This window comes from Myiozetetes cayanensis, unplaced genomic scaffold (genome assembly GCF_022539395.1).
Source record: "Myiozetetes cayanensis isolate MyiCay16 unplaced genomic scaffold, myiCay2020 scf6-25, whole genome shotgun sequence".
Taxonomy (NCBI): Eukaryota; Metazoa; Chordata; class Aves; order Passeriformes; family Tyrannidae; genus Myiozetetes; species Myiozetetes cayanensis.
In genome coordinates, this window is record NW_026087853.1 from 54,116,486 (window position 1) to 54,138,108 (window position 21,623).

A 21,623-nucleotide genomic window follows, 5' to 3' on the forward strand; every position below is an offset into this window, starting at 1 on the left:
AAAAGCAGCTTTTAAGTTCTTCTCCAAGGTTTCATCCCAACAAGGTGCTGACAACTTGGAAAGCTGGAAGGTAATTCCTAGAAACTGTGATATACGGAAAACAAACAATTTAAGGATGCTATTTACAAATATTATTACTTTTAAATCATCTTTCATCCCCCCACCATAAAACCATTCCTGTACATACTCACCATGAAGATATTTGGAGATAAAAGAGGAATATTTAATTAAAAAATTCCTGTTAGGACCAACTGTGGATTGAATCATTCAAGAGAATCCACAGCAAGGAAACAAAATCCCAGTTTTAGCAGTTAATGGATAAGAAATACGGAATAAGTCTTAATTTCCCTGCAAAACAAGTGCAGCTTATTTTCCAAATTGGCAGAGAAAAAACCCATGGAATTTTGATGTCTGCAAAATATCTAAAAAGCTTATAACTGGAACTTTCTGTGTTCCTACCTGTGCTTCATTTCTTGCTGTTTTGGAATTCCATGTAAAACTGGGATTTTTTCATTTAAAACCATAGTTTAAGCCATCCGTCTGGAAAAAGAGAAATAGCGTCTTTGCTCTTGCATTTTATTCCAGAAACAAAACACTGCACGTGGCTCCAACAAGTAACAAAACTACAGAAAATACAGAATTAAATAAGAAATAAAAAAGGTTGTAGCTTTTAATTTCCAGCCCTGGAAATTTTTCTGTCAGTGTGCACAACCAGAATGACGCCTCTGGAATTCAGGGAGTGAAGAGGCTGCTTTTCTAGGCTCTTGGATAATTTTATTTTTAAACATTTTTAAGCAAGATTCAGGCTGGGAGAGCTGCAGCCTAGGCCCAGCTTTCCTCGGATTGTGTACTAAGAGCAGGCCAGGATTTGGCTGAAATTGGGATCACAACTAGATTTTAAATAAGGAAAGTGAATACGAGAAAGAAAAACCTAAATAAACTCCCATCAAAGAAAAAATTTTACCTCATTATTTGAAGCCTCCTTCCCAATTCCAGTTTGCCTTCCACTCCCATCGTACCTCTTTTGGGATGGCAGGGATTGGGCTAATCTGATTCGTCCCTGGTTTGCTCTGCAGCTGGAATTCTTAACTCTGGAAGTGTTTATGCCCAGAAGCTGCTCCAGCTCTCCCCTCTCCCAGCCTCCTCCATTCCTTTCTAGCACTAACTGCTTGTCGTTAGCCTAAAACTCTCAAAAAAAAAAAAAAAGCCCCTCAAAAACCCCCAATCCCAGCAGTTTGTGGGCACCCAACCCCATCATTTCTACTTTTTAGCCTTTGCAGCAGTGCTAGGCTTTGAGCTGGGCTTGGCTTTCTTCCTGGTTGATCCCTTGGGCTCGGGCTCCTTCCGCTTGGCTGAGCTGATGGAACCAGTGACCTTGAAGAAGTCATCCAGGCGGCCCTGGGTGCTGCCTTGGCGGCTCTTGCTCAGCCTCCTCACGCCATTGCGGATCCGCTCCTCGCTGAACTGCTTCTCCCCACACATGAACTGCACGAGCCGCTCCTCATCCGGCTCGCTCCACTTCAGCTCCACAGTGTCGGGATCCACCACCTCAGGCTCCAGAAAGAGCTTCTGGGCCTCCTTATGCGGCCAGTTCTCGGGTAGCGGGTACTTCTTGGTGTCAAGCTGCTGCACGATCTTCTCGATGGACTTGTGCTCCCGGATGAGCTCCACGGCGCGCTTGGGCCCGATGCCGCGGATGCTGGCGCAGTAGTCACAGCCCAGCAGGATGCACAGGTCCACAAACTGCTCCCAGGTGAGCTGCAGGTCCTGCAGGATCCGGTTCAGGTGAAATTCCTGGATGGGTAGCTTCTTGTTCTCGCTGGCCGTGAGGTGCCGCATGAGCACGGGGCTGCCGAAGGTCAGGCAGTCCATGTCCTCCGTGGCTGCCGCGTACACCTTCCCGGCTTTCACCAGCACGGCGCAGCTAGCTTCTGCCTCTCCGGGCGCCTCCACGTAGGGAATCCCCATCAGCTCCAGCAGCTTCTTGCACTCCTGGGTGTGCTGCGGAGTCACCTTGACCAGCCTCTTGCTGTACTTCTCCACATTCTCCTCCTCGCCGGCCTCCTGTGCTTCCTGCAGCTGCTTTTCCGCCTCGGCCCGGCGCTCCGTGCGCTTGGCCAACTCCCCCGATTTCAGCTGCGGGGGTTTCCCATCAAACACGTACACAGGCTTGATGCCATTCTCCACCATGCGGATGGTGCGGTAGAACATGCCCATGAGGTGGCTGGTGGTGTCGCCCTCATCGTTGTGGAGCGTGTCGGCGCCCTGGCGCACAGCAATCAGGAACTGGTAGATGCTCATGGAGGCGTCGATGGCCACCTTCCGCCCGAAGTACGACTTGATGTCGTTCTCCCGGATGGCCCCAGGGGCCACATCCGCAATGAGCTTGGCCAGGCCGTGGATTCCCATCCTGGGGAACAGGAAAGGGGATGCTGGGAGCGGGCTCTGCGTGAGGAATGTCGGGCCACCAAGGAAGGGGGGGCCAAGAGGGGAGGGCTGCTTCCCCTGCAAGCCATCACCCAGTGGTGCCATCACCCCAATTCCAGCCTCAGCCGTTAACCCAGTCCCGCCCTCAGCCCTCCCTCATCCCCCACACATCACCGTCAGCCCCCCATCTCAGCCCATCGTTACTCCCCTTCCTTCCGCAGCCTCTCCCAGCCCAATCCCGCTCCCTAAAATTTCTCTGTGCCCACCATTATAACCGCATCACCTCCCCATTCCCACCTCCCTACTTCCCGGCTCCCCAGGCCTCCTATTAACCCTCTTCCCTCCTCTCTTCCCCTCCCCCAAGCCTCCTTTACCCCCTCTCCCAGACCCTCCTCAGCCTCTCCAGCTGCCTCTATCCCCCCCTCAGCTTCCATTACCCCCTCAGAGCCCCCGGTAGCCCCCTACCCTGTTCCACCCCAGCAATTACCCCCACCTCAGCCTCCCCCGTCTTTCCGAGGCGCCATTACCCCTCTCTGCAGGCTGTCCTCATCGCCCCCGGCTGCCACTAACCCCTCGGAACCCCCCACATTCCCCGCACGACCCCCGTTACGGCCCCGCCGAGAGCCGCCATTACCCGCCCCCTTCGGCCGCCGCCGCTCCCGCGCTCGCGCCGCGACGCCCGCCGGGAGGCGCCGCCAGCCAATGGGGACGCAGCCGCCGCACTCGCCCCGCCCGCCCCCTCCGCCCCGCCCTCCGCCGGAAGGGGCCGACGTGGAAGCGGTGGGAACGCGGCGACATGGTGAGCGCGGGGGCGGGGGAACATGGTGAGCGGGAGGGGGACACGGCGACATGGTGAGCGCGGGGGCGAGGGAACATGGTGAGCGGGGGGGCAGAGGGGACATGGTGAGCGGGGGGGAACACGGCGACATGGTGAGCGGGGGGGACATGGTGAGCGGGGGGGGACATGGTGAGCGGGGAGGGGACACGGCAACATGGTGAGCGTGGAGGGGGGACACGGCGGGCGGGGGCAGGGCCTGATCCAGGCCCCGCCGAATCCCCCCCGTGTCCCCCGCAGGAGCTGGAGGCGATGAGCAGATACACCAGCCCGGTGAACCCGGCCGTGTTCCCGCACCTCACCGTGGTGCTGCTGGCCATCGGCATGTTCTTCACCGCCTGGTTCTTCGTGTATCCCCCCGCCGGGGCCAGGCGCGGGCGGGGCGTCCCCCTTAACCCTTCTCTGCCTCCTGATCCCGGGTTATCTCCCCCATCCCGGGCTCCCCTGCTCTTGCTTAAGATTATTACCTTAACCTCGGTCGTGCAGCTACGAGGTGACATCCACCAAGTATACGCGGGACATCTACAAGGAGCTGCTGATCTCGTTGGTGGCCTCGCTCTTCATGGGCTTCGGAGTCCTGTTCCTGCTGCTCTGGGTTGGGATCTATGTGTGAACCCTCCAGACGTGGGATCCTGGGAAGCTCTTTTTATATTTCTTTTGTATTTCACGAAAAAAAACCAAAAAAAACCCAAAACCAACAATCCCTCCTGTACCAGGTGTGGCGTGTGACACCTGAATAAAACTGGCTCTGTGACACACCTGCCTCAGGACTCCTGGTTTGTCTTTTAGGTTTCCGTTTACCTGGATTTTCCAAACCACTTGGAAGGAGTAATGGGATTGTTTTAGGAAAAGCCCTTTAGGATCATGGAGTCCAACCGTTCTCCCACCCCTGCCACCACTAGCCCCTGTCCCCAAGTGCCACATCCACAGGGATTTTAAATCCCTCCAGGGACAGTCACTCCACCCGTAGAGCTTGTTCCAATACTTGACAACCCCTTCTGTGTAGGAATTTCTCCCTCATATCCAACTTACAGCTCCCCTGGTGCAGCTTGAGGCTGTTTCCTCTCATCCTGTCACTTATTCCCTGGGAGAAGAGGCGGATCCCACCTGGCTCCAACCTCCTGTCAGGGATCTGTGGAAAGCCAGAAGGTCCTAACTTGATCCTCCTTTTCTCCCTGTTGGCACAAGGTCCACGTGCCTTGGAATATGCCTGGTGTTATCCCAGATTTCCATGCTGTTTGTGGCCAGAAGAGTTCCAGTGTCACCTTGTGTCCTGGTACAGCCAGTCTATGGGAAATAAATCCTAAAGCTGGTCTTAATCCCTTAGTCTTCCTTGCCATGGCATCCCCTCGCCCTTTTTTGGGAATGCTGTGCATTCTCTCATCCTGAACCAGGAGTTTCATGGCTCAGCAGTGAGAGCAAAGAGCTGGATGTGCCCTTTATTAATTCCTGAAATAACTGCCTGCTCTATAAACAGGGAGTTGATTTATGGATTTTTAATGGCAGATTGGAATTTTAGCCCAGCTTTCAAACAATTCCAGTTTCAAAACACAAATTCAAGCCCCAGTTTCCTATTTAGAAAGGAAGATTTCCTTCTGTGGACTCGTGGATCCTTCTGGATCCACCCTCCCCCCTTCCTTCCTTCCTCCCCCTTTCTTTCCTTTTTCTTCCTTTCTCCTTTTTTCCTTTTCTCTTTTTTCTTCAGTTTTTTTCCTCTTCCTTTCTCCTTTTTTTGTCCTTTTTCCTTCTTCCTTTTTCTCTTTCCCACCTGTCTTTTCCCCTTTCCCTTCTTTTCTTTAACCTTCCTTTTTCATTTTCTATTTTCCCTTCTCCATTTTTCTCCTTCTCCCTAATTTCTTTTCCCTTCCTAATTTCTCCTTTTTATCCCCAACAACCCTGACTGGACCCTGTTTGGGCACATCCAGAAACTTCCACTGATTCATCATCATCATGGCTAGGCTTCGCGAACGAAGATCCGAGAAGGGCTCTACCCACGCTTGCTACAAGCGCGCTGATGGCTAAAAAGGCCAATGCAAGATAGACAAGTCTGGTTGCAGAAGGCACAGCAGAAAGACTCCCCAGGTGATATTGATGAGATGCGATTCTTTCTGTGTTGTCTTTTCTCCTCGAGAGTGATCCTGCATGTGTTCTCAAAAGCAGCAGCAGCATTATAGATGGTGTGTCTCCAGGCCTTCCGATTGGAGGCCAGGGTAGACCAATGGTGGTGATCAATACGGCCAAGGCTGAGGGATTGTTTCAGGGAGTCCTTGTATCTCCTCTTCGGGGCTCCTCTCTTGCGGCAGCCAGTGGCACGTTCCCCATAGAGGACGATCTCCACTGATTAAAGGCAGAACATTTCCTCCGTCCTGCTATTATTCCCTGGGAAGGCAGGAAAGCACCAGGAGCCATTCTTGGATACAAAGCAGTATTTATATATTTTATTCATATGGGCACATTTACCTCCAGCATAAAACAAAGTCTAAATAAGCCAAACAAAACAAAACAAAACAAAAAATAAAAAAAAGGGGGGGAATCCAGAGACTCAACCCCTCAAAATTCAGCAAAATATAAATATAAATCAGGAAGAAAAGAAGGAAACCACGTTTGTTCCCCACAAATAAAAACCAGGAATCAAGAATAACCTGCTACAAATGTAACTCTACAAACTGGCTGGCAAAATACAGTGATTAAAGCTGTGGCAGCAACGTTTAAACCAACAAATTAGTGCTTTACTTGATGGTTTTTTTCCTTAAGTCTTCCAGTGGTGCCATAGTCTCTATTTACAGGCTTTAAGCTCCAATAGCAGGACAGAAGAGTTGGGAATTTGCTTTTGAAACAAATTCCCAAACAGCCCAAGTTTCCACCCTTTTGTCTTCCTTCCTGCCAGGAAAGTCTCTGGATAAAGAGACAGAAGCTCAGAGTTCCCTCTGTCCCACGCAGGGAAAAGCCTGATTGTGAACTCTCTTGGGACTGACTGGGGACAGGGAAGGAGCAGAGATTTGGTTTTGGGGAGAAATCCGTACAAACAGCTGTTTCCACGGGCCTACAAGCAATTCCATCACTCCTTGATTTTAATTTTATAATTATAAACCCCATTTCTGCCTCGGGGGGCAGCAGCTGATGATTTTTAACATGGAATCCTGGAATGGTTTGGGTGGAAAGGGACCTTAAAGCCCAGCCAGTTCCATGGGTAGGGACACCTTCCACTAGCCCAGGTTGCTCCAACCTGGATTTGAACGCTTCCAGGGATGGGGCATCCACAGCTCATCTGGGAAAGCCGTGTCACTTAAGACATAAGATCCTATTGACACTAAAAACTTCATCCTGAATCCCGGTCCTCTCTTGCTCCCAGGGATTGCTGCTGGCTCCGTGTGGCCAGGGCCAGCCTTGGCACTCCAGGAGTTGCCTCATCCCAGTTAAGCCCCAGTTTTTGACAAATACATGGGGAAACCCTGTTCCCTGGGGCTGTTTCAAAAGGAAAAAGGCCCCAGAGATGTTTCCAAGCCCCCAGGCACTTGGTTTGCTGGGAATCCCACTAAATCCCATGGATGAGCATCATGGGGACACCTAAGAGATTCCAACTCCTCCTGGGCCACCACTGATTGATTCCTTCCCTTAGGAGTGGGGTGGGATGTACTGGGAAGTCTTGGAGAGGGGATTTGAGGGGGTGATTGCAGGCTCTGGCCCTCCCAACATTCCCTGTTTCCTCTTCCAAGGGACATTTATCTCAGCTCAGCATCACTCACCTGAGGAAGGGCGTGCCAGCCTGGGCCATTGATTGCCAAGGGGACAAAAAACCTGCCAGGGAATTCACTTCCCAGCTTAAAGCCAGGACAAGTCCCTCAGGGAGGGTGGGGGGAAGAGCTCTAAGCTACATCCAGGTGTTTCCTTCAGGATTTGAGGGAGAAACAGAAAATCCTGCTGAGCACAGAGCTGACCTCCTTGTGCTCAGCTATTCCCAAGCCTTGGGGTGTCTTCTTATCCCACTGAGCTTCCCAAAATTGGGTTTTCTGATTGCTTGGCTGCTCAGAATTCCCTGCTCACCCACTATTTCCTGCTTCCCAGGATCCAGTGAATTTTAATAACTGTGTAATTCAGTGTTTGCTGCTTCCAGGCCTAAACCCCCGACTTGGAAATCACCAACTCCAACAAGGAATTTTAGGACTGCTTTGCTGGGATAAGCTCAGGAGGTGGATGACAAGAGACAAAAACAGACATCCACAGGAACCATCACTTTACCTACATAAAAACCATCCTGTTTTTCCGAAACAGCTCTCAAGTGTCCACAGGATCAGCATGTGGCATTTCCCCCTCACTGTTTTCCTTAGGGAAATCCATCTTGGAATAACCTGGAAGTGGCTGAGCCTCCAGGAAGGCAGATAACTCCTTTTTAGCATGAGGGGCTGCAGAGGGATGGGGAGGGGGATGCACACGGAGCCACTTGGCTTTCCCATGTGGCTCAATGGGGACTGGATGAAATTCCCATTTTTTTTTTTTTTTTTACAGCTTAAAACCCCAAAGAACTCAGTAGTTTAGCAAGTTAAGGACTTGTAACAGTAACATATTCCAAAATACCCCCAACACAAGTGCTCTGGGAGGGCAGGGACAGCTTGGAGCCCCTGCCATTCCCACTTTTTGGGAGACCACCACCCTCTCCCGAGGCAGAGATCCTGCCCTGGCACAGATCCTCATGTTCCCAGGGACTCAGCCTTGCTATGCAGGGCACTCCAGGATTTTCCAGCAGTCTCTGTCCTGCACATCTGGGCAGGGGTTGGTGTTGGCTTGAGAGCCGACCAGGCAGCTCCACACGCTGCTTTCAAATGGATAAAAACAGATCCCACAACACTCAGTATGGGAGAATCCCAGTTATTTGTCACCCCTGGGTTGATGCCAAGTGTCCCCACGTGTGGTGTGGCCTCAGCAGTGGCTTTAGTGGGAGTTTTATCCATCCAGACCTGGATCTGGTGGGATTTAAAAGCACAAGGGAAGGGGGGAAATGATGCGGAAGCTGCTCTTTCTTGGGTTGTTCCAAGGGGAACGTGTCCATTGGCAAGTCCGGGGGCCTCCAGGGGGTCTGTGGGAAGTGGCCCTGGGCCAACTAAAAGGAACAGCAACTCCAGTGTACGACTTCCAGTATGTCCAGGCACAGCCCTCTCTTCCAAAGGCCAAACCCCTTGGAAAAGGCTCCAGTGTTGAAGCAATTCCAGCGTTGTGAAGAACTGACGTGGGACATCTGGGAGCACCAGGAGATCCATGGAAGGAGCATCCCTTTGGGATGTGGCCAGTGTGATGCTTCCAAATCCAGTGTTGGAAGGGGAGGGAGAAGCGATGGAGGACACACAGGTCTCCGTGAGGGAAAGGAGAGCGACATGGGATAGTGGGAATGGGCGCAAGGTCACCCCTGAAGCCACCACGGGGCAGGTGATGGGTTTTAGGTCCTGTGTGTGCTCTGGGTCACCAGCCACCAGCATTCCAGCTCCGGAGCTGCCACAGGACACGGGGATGAGGCGGGGCTGGGGAATGCAGGAGGCTCCCCAGTGGCACCAGTCCCCCTCCTGTCTCCAAGCAGAGGGCACTGGTGCTCCCGGGAATCACTCACAGAGCCAGTAAAACTGGAAGTAATAGTCAGTGAAGAGCTGGCCCAGCTGCTCCGGGGAAGTGCCGCAGTCGGCTTGGCCCTGGGAATGGGAAAAGAAGCTTACAGACAGGGCCAGGATGCCAAGGAGGGAATTCTGCCTGGATTACGGGCTGGAAAAATCATCCCTCCACTACCCAAAGTGGTGGTGCCACGTGGCTGCCAAGCCTGCCACAACCCCACATTTCTTTCCTCCCACAAGGCAAGATGAAGGAGGAGCAGCTGGTGACACTCACCGGCTGTGCGACTCGGAAGTGGTAGGAAAACTCCTGGAAAGACATCATCACCAGAGGCCAGCGGTGCGTGGTGTCCTGGGGAAGGAAGGGGAATAGCTGGGACAAGATCAGGGATGAGCATAGGGATGTTCTGAGGAGGGAATACATGGCCTTGGGCTCTTGAGTGACCCCACGGAGGTTTCCCGGAGAACAAATGGGATGAGGAGCGGCTGAGGGAGCTGGGGCAGGGAGGGCTCATCCTGGAGAAAAGGAGGATCAGGGGGACCTTCTCATTCCCTACAACTCCTTGACAGGAGGGTGGAGCCAGGTGGGGCTGTGCTCTGCTCTCTGGGAACAAGGGACAGGACAAGAGGAAACGGCCTCAATTTGTGCCAGAGGAGGTTCAGCATGGATATCTGGGAAAATTCTTTCATGGAGCAGGTTTTCGAGTGTTGGAACAGGCTCCAGCGGTGGAGTCGCCGTCTTTGGAGGAATTTAAAATTTGTCTAGATATGGCACTTGGGGACATGATTTGGGGTGGCCTTGGCAGTACTGGGGGGATGGTTGGACCCCATGATCTTGAAGGGCTTGTCCAACCTAAATGATTCCATGTTAATTCCCTCCAGAAACTCCTGTGCTGCCCATGGGTGGTGTGTTGGGCTGACTGTGAGCTGTTCCCTTCTCCTTACCTGTACATCCACAGTATCCATGGAGCTGTTCCTGCTCACAGCATCTTGGCAGGGATCACTGGAAACAAGGCCACAAAGGGAGATGGACACAGCGGAGGAGGAGCTGGGATGAGAGGACACAATGAGAGCTTGGAAGGGGGAACATCCACTGCCCCTTCCCCAGGGAGACACCATGGCCACATCAGTGTCCAGCCCCTCTGGGGGCACTGGAACACCCAAAGGATGTTCCTTTGGATCCCTGTCCACTCACTTCATCTCCAGGGTCAGGTTGGTGTCCACGGCCGTCTGCTGGTTCACAGGGATGCGGAAGCTGAAGTTTCCAGTCCTGGGAACACAGAGAGAGGCTCTGGGAAGGCTGGGATAAGACCCAAAATCCCTGTTGGGCTGAGAACTCACACAGGAGATCTTGCCAAGGATGAACCACTGCCAAACACTTTCCCTGAGGGAAGCACTGGGGGCATCAGTTCCAATTCGCACAGAGTGGTGTGAGGTGCCACGAGGTGATGGCAGAAAACACCCAAGGAAATCTTGGAAAAACTTCAAGATTTGCCCATTTACTTCTTCCCACGGTGCTGCTGCCACCAAAGTGCCACCAGCCAACCCCTCCTGCTCACCTGCAGGCGTCGGAAGCGGCACAGTACTGGGAATGGATGGCTAGGTTGATCTCCAGGATCCGGATGGATTCCAGCACTGGGCTTGGGCCTGTTGGAGGGGGGAACAACGTGTTTATGAACAGTTGGAAACGCCTGAGGGAGGAAGGCTGGGACGGAAAGGAGGTGGGATCCACGTACCATCCATGCTGGGATGCTCCATGCGGACCCACTCGCTCACCGGCTGCCGGAGGCTGCGCTGCTGCCGGGAGTTGCTGCGGGAGAGCGAGAGGTTGGAGATGTACTTGGATTTGCCCTGGATGTGGGAGAAGGGGGAGGAGGGGCTGGCACTGGGGCTGCCGAAGCTCTGAGACCTGTCAGGAGTCTTTGGCCACTTGGAGTAGGAGGAGGATTTCCCGGTGATGCCCCTGGATTTGGCTTTGATGTTTGTTGCTGGAAGGAGGGAGGTCTGGCTTTGGTCTGCAGAAAAATGGGAGAGAAGGTTGTACTGAGAGGCTGGGAGCAGGTGGGAGCACCAGGATCACACTCTCCCCATGTCACCTCCTGAATTACCCAGGTTGCTCTGGGAAGCTGTGGCTGCCCCATCCCTGGAAATGTTCAAATACAGGTTGAGCGGGCCTTGGGGCAACCTGGTCTAGTGGAAGGTGCCCATGGAATGGGATGAGCTTTAAGGTCCCTTCCATCCAAATCCTTCCAGGATTTTGTGATTCCATTCTCTCTGTGCCTGATGGTGGCAGGGATGGAATGAAGAGGGAATAAGGTCACACCTCAAGGTAGGGCTGCTCAGGTGAGTTGAGCCTGGAGGAGCTTCTCGAGACTTTGTGTTGGAAAAGCGGGAAGCTCCAAATCCTTTCCAGCCCCAACTTACCCCTGGCAGCAGGATCAGGGATGTCTGAACTGTGCACATGAGCAGAGAAGGATATGAAGGATAAGTATATAAAGGATATCTATATAGTATAAAGGATATATGGAAGATATAAAGGATATAAATAGAAGGATATAAAGCCATTAGAGAGCTTCCAGAGGGGGGGAAAAAGGATGAGGAAGGATCTAGAGGGAAGGTGTGGGGAGAGGGAGCTGGAACAGTTCATCCTGGAGGAGATGGAGGAGACCTTCCCACAGGGAGCAGGAGGTGAGATATAAGGATGTCACACAAACCTTGCAGGTGTCCCACTACCTATGGGAATCTGGGATCGCCCTCACCTGTCCTGTTGGTGCCGTGAGTGGGGCTGGTCTCCAAGGGGACAATGGAGGAGATGCCGGTGGGAACAGCGGAGCAGCACATGGAAAAACATGGAGGGCTGAAACAGGCCAGGACACTGCGACCAGGAGAGCCAAGGGATACTCCAGGTGTGTCCTCTGGGACTGCAGGGATATGGGAATGACTCAAGGGATCCAAACAGGAGTAGCACCCAGTGTCCCACCACCCATTCCACAAAAGCAGACTCATCCCAGCACGATGAGATGGGGAAGGCAACACCACCCTGGTCATCCCAAGTCCCAACCCACCACCCACCGTGCTCCGGGGGACTCCTGCTGCCGGCTCCGTCAGACGTGGCCGTGGATTGCACCGTCTGTGTCTTGTCAATGTTCTGGCTTGACCTAGAACGCAGGAAGATGTGGTGAAAACCTGGATTGGGACCACAGTGCTGCTTGGAGGTGCGGGAGAGAAGAGGCTGCAGCGAGATAATGGGAAGAGGGACACAGAGGAACAGCATACACGGAGGAGGACAGAGTGGAATGATCTGGGAAAGGGAAGGCAGGAGAGAGGCACACAAGCCATGAAGACAACAAGGAGAGCTCAGAAATCCATAGGGAATTTTATGGCAGCCCCATGTCTGGCAAGGACAGTAGGACAATTCCCAGCTGCTTCAGAGGACAGCAGCAGCACTCCCAGATCATCCTGGAACAGGGTGGATTTCACTCTCAATAGTGATATCCTGGGTGGGTTTGGGTTCTTGGGACTCAACAGGCTCCAAGCAGTCACATTCCCTAAGGAGAGTGCCCCTCATCTCTCTGAGACTGTCTGTTCCTCATCTTGTTCTTTAGAAACACAAATCTTCCTTCCATGGAAGTCTGGGTGTTTCACTGCAGCTATCCAAGACCTGAGCTGAGGACACCACAGGCATCTGCTGAGGATAAGGGAGATGGGAAAGGGGAGGGAAATCTCTCTCCCAAGTCTGCAGAGCTTTTGGGCACCTGTGTCCACATCTTACCTGTCCCCGAGCACCACTCCAGGTTTCCCAGGGATTAACAGAGCTTCCCACCCTGGGCGAAATCAAAACCCCACTTTGTTCCCTGCAAGATTTATTTTATTCCAGGGACTTCTTTTCCAGGTGAAAGGAGACTCAATGCCAGACGCCTGGATGGAATGTGGAGCTTCACCTTCATCCCATCGAAACCTAACCCTTATCCCTCATGTCCTTCCACTGCCTCATCGACCTTTTCCATGTGTGGCTTTATCTTGCTTTACTTGCAGGATGTAATTTCCTTATTTAACCTTGAATGAATTGATTTTTCCATCTCCTAACCCTAATTTCCCCTGCCTAACAGGGCCCACAATCCTTCCTCCTGGAATCCCACTGAAGTCTCATATCCATTTCTCTGCTTTCAGTTTTGCTTCAGTTTTTCGGTCTCCTAGGATGCAGATGGCAGGAAAAAAAAAGAGGAATGAAGAGAAGGAATAACCGGATAATGAAACAGTCACATACCGTGGACACAGAGCGATCGGAATTCTGGGACCCCCGTGCCGGAAGAGGGCCAGGAGACAGGCAGTGGGCACAGCAAAAGAGCTACAGGACAGTGAGGGACACAAGGAGAAGAGGAAAAGTGGGAAGATGCCCAAGAGGACATGGAATGAAAGAAGATATGGACAATAAGAGGAAGGAAAAGACAAAAATGGGGAAAATCAAAGATAAAGTGGAAGGAAAATGGGTTGGATGAGGAGATGGAAGCAGGAGAGGAGGGAGAAAAATGGGACAGGGAAAAGAGGGAGAGAAAAAGAGACTCTTATCAGGTCACAGGAGCTCCCAAAGCTGGTCCAGTCCGACTGAACCAGCGGGATGAGGCCGGAGGCATCCAAGGAACATCCAAGCCTGGCCACGAGTGGATTTGTGAGCAGCCAAACAGGGTATTCCCTTTTCCTTCTCTATTCCTCATTTCTCGCTCCAGATAATTCAACCAACACCGGACTGGGCTGTGTGCACATGTCAGGTTGGGTTTGCCCCTCTGGAATTGTGCTCCACAACACCAGGGCATCTGGTTTTTGTACTTCAGCCTCTCCCAGGGCCCCTCATCCCTTCTCAGCGGTTCCCAAAAATACCCACCCGTCGATATCCACGAGATCCTCCTCACTGCGCAGGCTCAGCACGTACAGTGTGGACATGGACACGACACTGGAAAAGAGAGAGGGAAAAGCTGAGGAGGGACATGGAGCAGGGGTATGTCACAGAATAAATCTGCTTCCAAGGGATTCCAACCCATGAAAGATGGCTGCTCCCTCCCTGGAAGCATCCAAGGCCAGGTTGGAGCAATCTGGGATACTGGAAGGTGTCCATGTTGGAACTGGTTGAGTTTTAAGGTCCCTTCCAACACAAAGCATTCCAGGATTCCATGGAAAAAGCCCCTCACTGCACCCCCCATGGCTGGCACAGCCCAGATAGATCAACCTGAGGGAGACAAGGGAGGAGGATCATCCCAGGCCTTAGGAATCACCTGAATGCCATGATGATGACCAGGGCAATGATGGTGCCCTGCAGGAAGCGCTGGCTGATGCAGGCCTGTTCCGGGACAACCGACGGAGACTGCAAGGAGAAAAACCCCTGGACCAGCTCAGGAACCCTTGAATCAGCTCAGATTGCTCCCACGGACCTCCCCCAGCCCATCCCGAGCTCTCTTCCTGCTCCCTGGAAATCCTGAACTCCCCCCAGTTCAGAAGCCATTTAACACCCCCATTAGACACAGACAAAAGGAGTGTCATGGAATCACTAAGGTTGGAAAAGCCCTCTAGGATCACAGAGTCCAACCACTCCATAGGCACCACGAAACCACGTCCCCGAGTGCCACATCCACAGGGATTTTAAATCCCTCCAGGGATGGGGACTCTACCACTGGAGCTTGTGCCAGAGCTGGACAACCCTTTCCATGAAGGAATTTCCCTGGATATCCGACTTAAATCTCCCCTGGTGCAACATGAGGCCATTTCCTCTCATCCTGTCACCTGGGAGCAGATTCCCTCAATCCCACCCGGCTCCACCCTCCTGTTAGGGAACTGTGGAAAGGGTTAACGGCCCCCTGATCCTCCTTGTCTCCAGGATGAGCCCTCCCAGCTCCTGCCACCCGGCACTGCTCCTTTGGGATCCATCCCTTACCTTGGTGGCCACTTTGTGGGGTCTCTTTTTGTGGGGAACACTTCCCGCTCGGCTGAACTGGCTCCCTGTTTGGCTGCAAGGAAAAAGGAGGAATGGAGCTGAGCTGGGCAGAGATTGCTCTCCAAGCCATTCCCAGGGAAAAATGGGATTTTCCAGTAGGGAACAAACCCTCTGTGTGGCAAGACAGTCCCAAACCCTTTGGGGGCTTTGCCAGAGAGCCCCAGTTCTGCCCCAAAACCTGCATAAGCAGGGTCAGGATGGAGGATTTTGGAAGCACGGGAAACTCTTTGCCATGAGAAAATGGCAGACAATTGGAATTGGAGACAATTCCATGTTTTTGGGAATGTCAAACCTCCCCAGCCTCAAGCTCCTTAAACCCCAAGTGACACGAGCCAACATCCCACCACCCTCCCCATCTCCCACTTCCCAATCCAAGCTGCCACTGGGAACTTCCTGGGATCCAAGGGGCCATTCCTTGACTCCAGCTGCACCTGAAGGCTCCGGAGCTCACAGTGGACTTCATGCTGTCCAGTCTCTTGAGCTTGGCCAGCTTGTGGCTCCACCTTTCCAGCTCATCGATCCGGGTCTCCAGGTTGTCCGTCAGCTTGCACAGCTCCTTCACAGCCCCCACGTTCTCCATGAAGATCCGCTCCTGCCAGGGAATCAGGATGAGTGGCCTGACAGCCGGAGGAACACTTGGATGTGGCTGCCCTGACTGCTCTCCCACACCATGTCCCACGGGAAAGGCTACAGGAGTCACCCGGCACAGACCATCTGGATCTCCCCAACCCTCTGGGTGTGACAAGGGAGACTGTCCCCATCCACGTGGGGCATGGGAGGTGATTCCCAGAGCAGCAGATAGGTTGGGAAAGGTAAGGAGACCAGGTGCTCTGGCTTATCTTGACATGAGCACCTTATCTTATCCAGAAAGGGGAGATTAGGACCGGGAGACTCCCTGCAGGAAGCTGCCAAGAGGGGCCCTTTCGGGGGAGATGCTGCCAAATTTCCCTCCCTGCTCAGGTCCAACACCCACCCAGGGCTGTTCCCGACTTCTGGAACTGCAGCCAGGCCTGAAACTCATCTGGGTGATGCCAGGAGCATTTTCCAGGCACCACATTCCATACCGATCTCCTGGAGCTGGGCTCCCCAGCCTCCCGGCTGCCACCAACCTTGTTCACCACCAAGAAGTTCTCCAGGGTCTTCCCATTAGAAAAGACCAGGTCCCCGGTATTCTTCACAGCTTCCGGGAGGATTTCCTTCACTTCCTGAGCAATAACACCTGGGGACACATGGAGAGAGCACGGGGAGGGGGTGAAAGTGGGAAGGTGAAGGGCCCATCCCACCTACTTATCCCCAAATTCCATGGACAGGGATCATCAACCCACTGTGGGATCTACCTGTACTCCCAAAGAGAGGTGGATACCTGGAGAAACTTCTTCCCTGTAGGAAGTGCCACCTTCTCTCCCGCTCACTAAGGAGGGAATTTCATCGGATTCCTTAATTCCAGAGGTGAGAGCCCCCCTCTTGCCCACCTCACACACAGGGCAGAACTAGATACAGCCCCTACGAAAGGTAGGGAATTCCTGTGGGACATTCCTGCCTCAGAGGCATATTCCTGTGGGATATACCTGTCTCAGAGGTGTTGTCCATCCCCACCGTGGCCGCAAACTCTGGCTTGTAGTTGTAGTGCACCAGTCGCATTCGGGAGATTCGCTTCAGCTGCTCCGTGGTGTCCACCTGGGAAAAAAACAGGCACACGGAACTCCTCAAGGGAGTGTTGCTTCTTAAATCCCCCCATGAGTCCAGGCAGGAAAACCCATTGTGGCTCATGGGAATTCCTGTGGGAGACTGGAATCTTGCTTGGAGCAGTCACTGGGACAAACAGCACCAGCACTGGGATTAATCTCCAGTTCTGGTCACTGGATAAATTCCTGGGGTAGGGAAGCCAGGAAGAGAGAGTGAGTCTCATTGCAGGAACAGATACAGAGTGGAGGCAGTTCCTGAAAATATGTGGCGTGAATGTATCCAGCTTTTCTGGACAGGCAAATCCAGCTGACAGGAATTCAGAGCAGAGCCCTCTGGCAAGGCCCAGGATGGTGCCTGCCATAGTCACCTGTTCTCATGTATTTTCTAACTGCTTTCCACCTTTTTTCTGACTGTTTTCTGACTGTGTTTGCCAGTTCTGGGGGAGTCAGTTCTGGGAGACACTGGGGGAGTCAGTATTCCCTAGGACATGGTGGACAGGCTGTGTCTGGGACAGAAGGAATTCTAAGGCACTTCCCATCTGATCAACAGTCACCTGATCATGGAATATCCTGAGCTGCACAAGGCCCATAAGGATCATTGAGTCCAACTCCTGTAGGCCTAGAGTTGGACTCCCACAGGAGCTCACATTATCCATTAGGATTCGATGGAAACAGGCTCAGGACGACATTCCCGTTTCCCATGGTGTACCTTCACCCCAGACCCCACCCTGTTTTCCAAGGTCTCACCTCCTGGATGTCCTCCTTCACCCGGACATCCGATGGGTGCATGAGGGAGCCCATGATCTTCACATTCCCATGGACCACCAGGGCCTCATCGGGGCGGTCCGTGTTGATCCCGACGCGGCCGTGGTGGAACACGGTGTCCGGGAGCTGCGCCCGCTGCCACAGCACGTCACTGTCGCTCTCAAACTGGCCCGGGTTGGAAGCCTGCAGAAAAGCAGGAAAGCAGGGGCTGAAAAAGCAGGGAAAGGAGCACTGGGAAGCAGAGATCTTGGGGATGTTTGCCTGAGAAGTGGGAGGGGGTTTTGGGGATGAACTGTCTGTGAGGTCCCTGGGCTCCCTCCAGCCTGCAGCACATGGAATTACAGTGCCAGCCCCACAGGAGGGTCAGCAGGGAATAGGTGGGAGGACAGAGCCAGGAGAGGACAAGGAGGGTCACAGAGGTGCCATACAGAGCTTTGCACAGCACAAGGCAGAGTGGCATGGCAGGGATCCACTGGGAATGGATCTGGGCATGGATCCCAGCCCATCCTGGCAGCCTTGGCATTCACCTGCTGGCCCGAGGAACCAAGGCTATTCCTGCTCCTCTCCTAAAGGAATATCTTTGCTTCCTTAGAGCTGTTATCCCAGAGCTGTTCCAGGACAGCAGGTGACCAAGTGATGTGGATGATGCTCCTGCCTCCCAAATTCTGTGGGGTTCTGTGACCCATGTGCAGGTTGAGCTGAGTTGCCTGCAATTCCCTGCTGGGAATCCTGGAAGTAGCATAATCCATCATGGAATTCTTGTCTGCAGATTCTGAGGTCTCTGTTTAGGTTTTATTCCCTGTCTTCATGTCTCAGAGCTGAGTGCTCCAGCAAAACCCTGGGAAAGTCTGGGAATGGTGCCTGTTCCTGCCCCTCTTCCTTAGGACATGTAAGAGGTGGGAAAGTACCCAGTTTTCCTGCACCTGAAATGCTTGTCCCTGCTGCAGAGTCCCAGCTGCACTCTTCCCTAATTCCCAACAGTCTACTGGACACTGCTCCAACCTTGGAATCTGCCACAGGTTCCCTGAGGAAGCAGGTGTAGAAAGGCTGGAGCCCGAACCCAGATGTGGACTTGGAATGCTACAAACAATGCAGGAGGAGTTTGGAGAAGGGGGGGAAAGTGGGAGAACGAGGCTGGAAAAGCCCTCTAAAATCATCTAGTCTAACCATCCCACGTTCACCACCGAACCACCACCTCAAGTGCCACATCCACAGATTTTTGGAAGGTGGAAGATGGGCCAGCAAGACTGTGGGGCGCCAGAGGGAGGAGACAGGGATTTACCCGGACGATGATCCGCTCGGAAATGTGGGCAGCGAGTGTGTAGTTCTGGTTCTGGGCATGTGCCTGCAGGGCCACCACCAGCATGAAGTACCTGGGAAGGGAGAAAAGTTAGGGAAACATGCTGGGAAAAGTTCTGGATCTCCATCCCCTTTGGAACACCATGGTGGGCTCAGAACATCCCCTCCCCTTGTGCTCCCCACAGAGAAGGCAGACCCTTCTTGTGCCCAAGGATGGCCAATCCAGGTCTTGTCCCCCATGTCCTCCTCCCTCTGGATGTACTTCCTGGGCCAGGAAGAGGCAGATCCATGGGACGCTTAGGATATTCCAGAGCCCTCACCTCTGGTCTGGGTTGGGTTTGCCCTTCTTCCGCATGTTGTTGGCCGTGGTCTCACTGAAGTGCAGTCGCCCCACGGTGACCTTGGTGACCTGCTCCGGGGGCAGGTTGACCCTGGAAGGGAAGAAAAACAGAGGACTGAGTGAGGATGGTGCCTATCTGGGAATGCTGCCTATTTCTTCCTGCTCCTCTGCCTAAGGACATGCAAAAAGTGGGAAGGTATCCAGTTTTCCTATACCTTGCAGAGCCCAAGTTCCCAACATGCTCTCAGTCTACTGGATCATTCCCAACGGTCTACTGGACACTGGCCCAACCTTGGTATCTGCAACAGGTTCCCACATGCCCTGAGGGTGCTCTGAGGAACCAGGTGTGGAAAGGTCGGAGCCTGAACCCGGAGAGGAGGGTTTTTTGGGAATGGCCATCTCCTGGCCTACTCCAGCACAGCAGGTCTGTGAACTGGGCACAGAGTTGGGAATGTGAAGAGAGGAAAACAGGGGAGAACTGGAGAGTGTGGCAACCACCCAGTGGACTTTGCCCCTTTCCCCACCTTCTCACGCTGTTATTCCCTGGAAACACGGGATGCTGGTTCCCACACAGACACACTCACGTGACGGGGTTGAAGGGCCGTTTGCTGCGATCTGACTGCGACTGCTCGATATTGATGGATTGGTTCAGGGCCTCGAGCTGGAGATAAGAATTTGGGAATGTGACACAGGGCACAGAGACCTACCTTCCCATTCCCACCTCCTCCTTCCCAGCTCTCCGCCCACCTTCCCATGACTTGGTACAACCCAGAGCGTGGGCACTGCCCAAACATGGGAATCGCCCTTGGAAGGGGGAAAGTCGAGGGTGGAAGGATCTTCCCAAAGTTGCCATGTACCTCTGGAATCAAAGGTGAGAGACAGCCAGCCCTGAAATGCCCAGGCAGTGACTGAGTGTCACTGCCCAATTCCCCAACATCTCAACTAAAACAGAGCATCGGGAGACCCCTCATTCAAGGACCACTCACTAATTCCATGTATTCCCCAACTTCTTTCACTTCCAGGATACAAACACCAGGATAGAGGAACCATTCTCATCTCTCCCACACATCTTAGGACCTGTATTCCAGTGGCTCAGGGGATTTTTAGACTGGATATTAGGGAAAATTCCTTCATGGAAAGGGTGGTCATTGGAACAGGTTCAGGTGGTGGATTCCCCATTCCTGGAGGCATTTTAAATCCATATGGATGTGGCACCTGGGGACATGGTTTGGGGTGGCCTTGGCAGTGCTGGGGGAACAGTTTGGACTCAATGATCCTAAAGGGCTTTTCCAGCCTCAGTGATTCCACGGTTCCACACATCCCCCTTCAAGGCTGCATTCCAAGCCCCTCCTTCTCCTAGTTGGATTCACTCTCACCTTCAGCTCCTGCTCACCTTCACTCCATGCAGCTTCAGATAGAAGCACTCGAGGGGTTTCAGGCCCTCAGGGGTCTTCACATACTTGGGATCTCCCAGCATTCCAATGTACACCGTGACCTGGAAGTGGTTCTTCTTCTGGCACACGAAGGCGTCATCCCCCACGGAGAAGTTGAATCCCTTGTCGGCGTCCACGCGGTACGTGAGCATCGGGCTGGGAAAAGGGAGCAGCAGTGAGGCCAGGAGGGGATCCAAAGGTTTCCCAGGGAAATTTGTGGATATCCCATCCCTGGAAGTGTTCTTGGCCAGGTTGGATGGGGCTTGGAGCAACCTGGGCAATGGATTGGCACTGGATCATCCATAAGGTCCCTTCCAACCCAAACTGTCCTACAGTTCTTCCACTGGGAAGGAATATGGAGATACCAAGCTCCACAGCCTTCCCAAAGCCTGGAGAATCCCCTTAATGCTGGGAGAAGCAGCTCAGGCTGACCTGGGGGTGTTCCACATCCTGTGGCATTCTCAGTGTCTACTGCACCAGCCCTGCTACCAGGATGTGCCTGTGTCCCAAATTCCTGCAGAAACCACCACCGCCTGCTCCAGTGGCCACAGAGGAGGAGGAGGAGGAGGAGGAGGAGGAGGAGGAGGAGGCGTCCTGGCTGCTCCATGGACACACACCAGCTGGAAAGGTTTAATCTACATCTCCTTAATGGGTTGGTTTCCATGGGAATGAGGGAAATATGCGGCCTTTTCCTCACCATCCAAAAATCCCAGACCTGGGTTGGTGGGCCCTCAGAAGGGGGGAAGGAGCTGCCTCTCATCCCACAGAACAGAATTAAGGATGAGGTAAAGGGGGAGCTCAGCCCAGCCTTGGATATGAGACATATCCTTAATATGAGATATTAAGGAGTACTTTTCCCTAAAAAACAAATCACTCCTGACTTCTGCCTTCAGCAACGGGAGGGGAGGTGGACAGACTGGCAGTAAGGAATGTGACAGACTCTGGGATGCAGAAATTAGGGATTCTGCCCTGGTATTCCTTCCTTTTTTCTGGAATAAAGCCATTCTCCCCCCAGAACACCTGGGTGGATAATGTGGATGAGACCTGAGCGTGATTCCAGGTTGCCAGGAGTAATCCTGGGATGGCCATGAATAACTACTCCCTCCTTACACCCCAGGGACCTGGGAATGCCATACTTTGCTCTGGACAGACAAACCAGACTGTGGGAGCAGAGTTCTGCCTTAGCCCAGAGGCATGAAAGGAATTCCTTGGCCTCCTCCCAGATTCTCCATCTGGATATTCCTCATTGGAGCTGGCCT

The 21,623-nt window shown here is 53.2% G+C and overlaps 3 protein-coding genes across 10 annotated transcripts in view; 1 reads left to right on the forward strand and 2 right to left on the reverse strand.

Moving 5' to 3' along the window:
* Positions 1-559: 559 nt before the first annotated feature.
* FEN1 (flap structure-specific endonuclease 1) lies at positions 560-3,843 on the reverse strand. Of its 3 annotated transcripts, none has more exons than XM_050336744.1 (2): positions 3,730-3,843; positions 560-2,410 (listed from the first exon to the last, which is right to left on the reverse strand). In XM_050336744.1, exon 2 carries the CDS (start codon positions 2,407-2,409, stop codon positions 1,261-1,263), a length of 1,149 nt encoding a protein of 382 aa, XP_050192701.1. In that variant the 5' UTR covers position 2,410; positions 3,730-3,843; the 3' UTR covers positions 560-1,260. The 3 variants fall into 3 exon arrangements, with proteins under 3 accessions (XP_050192701.1, XP_050192699.1, XP_050192698.1); XM_050336742.1 differs by lacking the exon at positions 3,730-3,843 and adding an exon at positions 3,062-3,117; XM_050336741.1 differs by lacking the exon at positions 3,730-3,843 and adding an exon at positions 2,955-3,005.
* On the forward strand, positions 3,165-4,025 carry TMEM258 (transmembrane protein 258). Of its 4 annotated transcripts, none has more exons than XM_050336745.1 (3): positions 3,165-3,226; positions 3,503-3,612; positions 3,749-4,025. In XM_050336745.1, the coding sequence occupies exons 1-3, from the start codon at positions 3,224-3,226 to the stop codon at positions 3,873-3,875; spliced, it is 240 nt and encodes a 79-aa protein (XP_050192702.1). In that variant the 5' UTR covers positions 3,165-3,223; the 3' UTR covers positions 3,876-4,025. The 4 variants fall into 4 exon arrangements, with proteins under 4 accessions (XP_050192702.1, XP_050192704.1, XP_050192703.1 ...); XM_050336747.1 differs by having other exon boundaries at positions 3,196-3,251; XM_050336746.1 differs by lacking the exon at positions 3,165-3,226 and adding an exon at positions 3,242-3,279.
* Positions 4,026-5,670: 1,645 nt separating this feature from the next.
* The window catches only part of MYRF (myelin regulatory factor), a 52,595-nt gene continuing 36,642 nt past the window's right edge, over positions 5,671-21,623 (reverse strand). For 2 of the 3 annotated variants that reach the window (XM_050337134.1, XM_050337136.1), the window contains exons 8-27: positions 20,325-20,520; positions 19,516-19,592; positions 18,912-19,022; positions 18,575-18,665; positions 17,275-17,475; positions 16,411-16,519; positions 15,952-16,061; positions 15,274-15,434; positions 14,783-14,855; positions 14,127-14,215; positions 13,739-13,807; positions 13,124-13,204; positions 11,929-12,014; positions 11,616-11,777; positions 10,593-10,871; positions 10,416-10,503; positions 10,052-10,126; positions 9,802-9,904; positions 9,134-9,208; positions 5,671-8,940 (exon numbers count right to left, since the gene is read on the reverse strand). In XM_050337134.1, the coding sequence (XP_050193091.1) occupies positions 8,854-8,940; positions 9,134-9,208; positions 9,802-9,904; positions 10,052-10,126; positions 10,416-10,503; positions 10,593-10,871; positions 11,616-11,777; positions 11,929-12,014; positions 13,124-13,204; positions 13,739-13,807; positions 14,127-14,215; positions 14,783-14,855; positions 15,274-15,434; positions 15,952-16,061; positions 16,411-16,519; positions 17,275-17,475; positions 18,575-18,665; positions 18,912-19,022; positions 19,516-19,592; positions 20,325-20,520 (2,323 nt within the window). In that variant the 3' untranslated portion in view covers positions 5,671-8,853. The remainder of the gene's footprint in view (positions 8,941-9,133; positions 9,209-9,801; positions 9,905-10,051; positions 10,127-10,415; positions 10,504-10,592; positions 10,872-11,615; positions 11,778-11,928; positions 12,015-13,123; positions 13,205-13,738; positions 13,808-14,126; positions 14,216-14,782; positions 14,856-15,273; positions 15,435-15,951; positions 16,062-16,410; positions 16,520-17,274; positions 17,476-18,574; positions 18,666-18,911; positions 19,023-19,515; positions 19,593-20,324; positions 20,521-21,623) is intronic. The other variant, XM_050337137.1, reaches the window with a different exon arrangement.